General features: G+C 36.9%; 1 protein-coding gene across 1 annotated transcript; it reads right to left on the reverse strand.

Moving 5' to 3' along the window:
* Positions 1–2,191: 2,191 nt before the first annotated feature.
* Positions 2,192–3,136, reverse strand: LOC127228154 (olfactory receptor 10A3). Its single transcript, XM_051192629.1, has one exon. The coding sequence runs from the start codon at positions 3,134–3,136 to the stop codon at positions 2,192–2,194; it is 945 nt and encodes a 314-aa protein (XP_051048586.1).
* Between the last annotated feature and the right edge of the window lie 759 nt (positions 3,137–3,895).

Below are 3,895 nucleotides of genomic sequence, written 5' to 3' on the forward strand. Positions count from 1 at the left end.
CATCTTGTTATGTCAAGTTCAGTTGATACCACTGGGAAGCCTGCTCTTTTCTGAAGGTAAACACAGGAACACTGAGTCTGGGTAGGGGAGAGTAGGCTGCAGTTTTGATGCAGTGTATTAGAAAAGAATAAAGAAATAAAATTTGCAAAAAAGAAAAGCATAACACCAAATAGTTTACTGATTTAGATGCTTTGGGTGTTCTCTTTTACAGATTCCTGATCAACACTAAAGGTTAGAGGAGGAAAATAAACATGCTCAAGTCAGAATGTCACTCTTGACATCATGGGATAAGAACAGGGCCTACTAGTCTTTGTGTAATGCTCTAAGATGCAGAAGAAATTGATCAGGAAAGATGAAGGAGCCGAGCAGACACACAGACACAGCAAGATAAAGATGTATATTATCCATGGTGCAGATCTGTAAATCATTATCAAATAGCAGACAGAGAGTTGAATTGTTCTTATGGACCATGATTATGTATGGACCAAAGGATCATGATCCATTGGCTTGCCTATCCAAATGCATACATATTTTGAATACCAAATTATCCCAAAATAGGTTAAACACACACACACACACACACACACACACATACACACACACTATCGAACCAAATATTCAAATTAGCTTCCAATGAGAAGAAAAAGAAACACTTTACTCCATTCTAAATATATGAATGTGACCATATTGTATGAGTGTTTTTCCTGCATGACCATCTACGCATTATATGTGTGCAGTGGCCACAGAGGACAAAAGAGGGTAGGAGATTCCCCTAGAACTGTATTTACATATGGTTGTGAGCTGCTATGTGGCTGCTGGGAATTGAAGCTAGGGCCTATGAAAAACAACCAGTTCTTTTAACCTTCTCTCTGACTTTTATTGCACATTTTTGTTGTTAATGGATATGTATGTATACATATAATGTATAATTGGCATGCATTATCTGTCTATGATTATGAGGTACATGATATTTATCATGTATACATTGTTTAATTACCATAACAAGACAATTAGCATTTCTGCTACATTAGATATTTATTATTTTGAGTGGAAGGCATTCAAAATCTTGTCTACTACTTATTTTGCAGAACGCACTAAATTGTCAGTAATGATATGCTATTGTGCTATTAAAACATACTTTTATTGCATTCACAAGTCAGTGGCAACCAACAGCTATGTAATTGGATTTATAGCCCAATCAACAGGTCAGAAATCATGCCTGGTACAGGAAACTTAACCAACTCCATAGGATCTTGGAAAAAAAATCTACTTCTGACACATTGCTAGAGCAGTGTAATTCCTTACTACATTCCAAATCTTATCCTTATACCAACAGAAAAGTATAATTAGCAACCCTCATCAAAGAAGCCTCTCTTTAAGAAAATAGAGACCATCACACATAAATGAGGACTAGTCTGAGCCTCCCAAATAAATTTGTGGGTTTTTGTTAACTCATACAGTTTCATTCTAGAAACAACAAGTGTCATCAATACATCTGTTATTTTCTTGATGTTCTGGATGTTGGTGAGTCTCAATGGGGCTTCTGGTCAGTCCAAAGCATTTATAATAATTTTTAAAAATAATTCTGCATTTGTTACTCAAGTTGATGAATACTGGCTGGGACCATTGCACAGAGATAGAGCAACTGCTTAACCAGAGTATGGCTGTGACTTGAATTCCAAGAAATGGATGGACAAGCAAACACAGAGACACATATCAGATCAAACTAGATTTAATGTAAATGATAAATGATCCATAGATGACAGATAGAGAGATAAAAGACAGATGATAGATAGCGATAGATGATAGATAGAAGATAGATAGATGATGATGATGATAGATAGACAGACAGACAGATAGATAGATATAGATAGATAGATGCAATATACATAAAGACATCATTCATCTCGTTAGATCATTAGATGCCCAGAGAACAAAGCATCAAACATGAATATGTGAAATTATATTTTATTGAAGCATCATCTCAATGACAAAACTGTAAAGACAATCTGGATGCCTAAAATTCACAAATATCTGAAAAATAAACTATAAAATGTGTATTTTTAGTAAAAAAAAAAAAAACCAAATGACTAAAGAAAGTATTAAGAGACAAATCTATTTTCCATGATTTACTGATCTAAGGTAGAGTTTCTTTGGGTTATTATCAAATACCACATGGCTTCTCGGCAGCTCAGATGATATGTAAAGCCATTTTTCTTTCCCATAATTTCACCATAGCCTTTTTCATCTCTTTGTTTCTCAGGCTGTAGATAAGTGGATTCAGCAGAGGGGTGAGTAAAGAGTAAGCCAGTGACATCAGTTTCTTGGTGTCTGGTGAGTACCTGGATTTAGGCTGTAGATAGGTCATGCAGGCTGTGCCATAGAAAAGGGTGACAGATGTGAGATGAGAGGCACATGTGGAAAAGGCTTTCTGTCTTCCTGTAGAGGATGGCATCTTCAGGATGGCGAAGAGAATTCGAGTATAAGACAAGAGTATCAACAGGAAGGGGACCATGACAATCAAAATGGTGCCTGTGAAGGCATATACTTCAAAAAGAAATGTGTCTGCACATGCAAGCTCCAGGACTGCTGGGGTTTCACATGATATATGATTAATTTTACTAGGACCACAAAAAGGGAAGCTAAACACCCATGTTGTCTGTACAGTAGCCACCATGATACCCAAAACCCATGAACACATCACCAGTTTCACAAAAAACCTTTTATTCATAATCACTGGGTAGGACAGAGGATGGCAGATTGCAGCAAATCGGTCATAAGCCATTGCCCCCAGGAGAAAACACTCAGTTCCACCAAAGAGAAGAATGAAATACATCTGTGCAAAACAGCCTCCAAAAGAAATGGTTGCTTTCTCAGTGGTCAGGATCACCAGCATTTCAGGCATAATGGCTGTACTGAAGCTCGCTTCCACCACAGATAAGTTCTGCAGGAACAGGTACATGGGGATGTGCAGGCTCTGGTCCAGGATGATGACAGTGACAATGGTAGCATTTCCTGTCAGAGTCATCAGATAAATAACCAAGAAAGCTCCAAACATGTGTGCTTGGAGTTCAGGAAGGTGAGAAAAGCCCAAGAGGATGAACTCAGCCACAGAGCTGTCATTATGCCTCCTCATTGCGGGGAGTGGAGTCCTACGTTTTTTCAGGAACATAGTGTACAACAAATAAAGTCCCAGTCAAATAGCTCCAGCCTACCTTGTCCCCAACGCAGAGCAAGAAAAGAGGAGACCAACATCAGAGTTAGCAACTTGAATTAATGAATCCTTGAAATATAAATGGAAAGTTCTTGCTAAGAAATCTGGTCTGAAACATAAAACACTGTCCATTTTCTATCACAGGTTTTATGCTGTGTGGTTTGAAAACTAAACGGCTTTAAAGTTAATAGAAATGACTTCTAATGCCTATTCTAACTCTATTCCATCATGATAGGCATCACTTGTTTTATGCAATACTAGGTAAGTAAAAAAAACTTGAGACCATAAAAAATAAAGTACATAGATAAATACATATGAACCTAACAAAAAACTTCATAGTGACCTAACAATTCAGTTATGGAAATTTGACATACCCTTTAATTACTTCATGACCTCTTTTTTCATTGGTATATGTTACATGCATGTGCATATGCATATACATAGTATTCTTAAATACAACCTGCCCAGTCCATATAAAGAGTACGTGTGTCTATGTTAGATACATTTTTAAAATTCATTGCATCCAAGATGGACAGAATTGGGTGTAGCTGTTAAGAGTAACAGCACTGTATTTGAACACATAGAGGAGGTTGTATTTTCAATGTGCTTATATTGGGTGATATTTATAGTTTGTCTGAATTGACTTCAAGCTTACTAAATTCTACCAAGGCCAGAACTATC

The sequence above is a fragment of the Phodopus roborovskii genome, unplaced genomic scaffold, assembly GCF_943737965.1.
Source record: "Phodopus roborovskii unplaced genomic scaffold, PHOROB, whole genome shotgun sequence".
Classification (NCBI taxonomy): domain Eukaryota; kingdom Metazoa; phylum Chordata; class Mammalia; order Rodentia; family Cricetidae; genus Phodopus; species Phodopus roborovskii.

Coding starts and splice junctions, on each gene's coding strand:
- LOC127228154 (XM_051192629.1), bottom strand. CDS start 3,136: ATGAGGAGGCATAATGACAGCTCTGTGGCTGAGTTCATCCTCTTGGGC.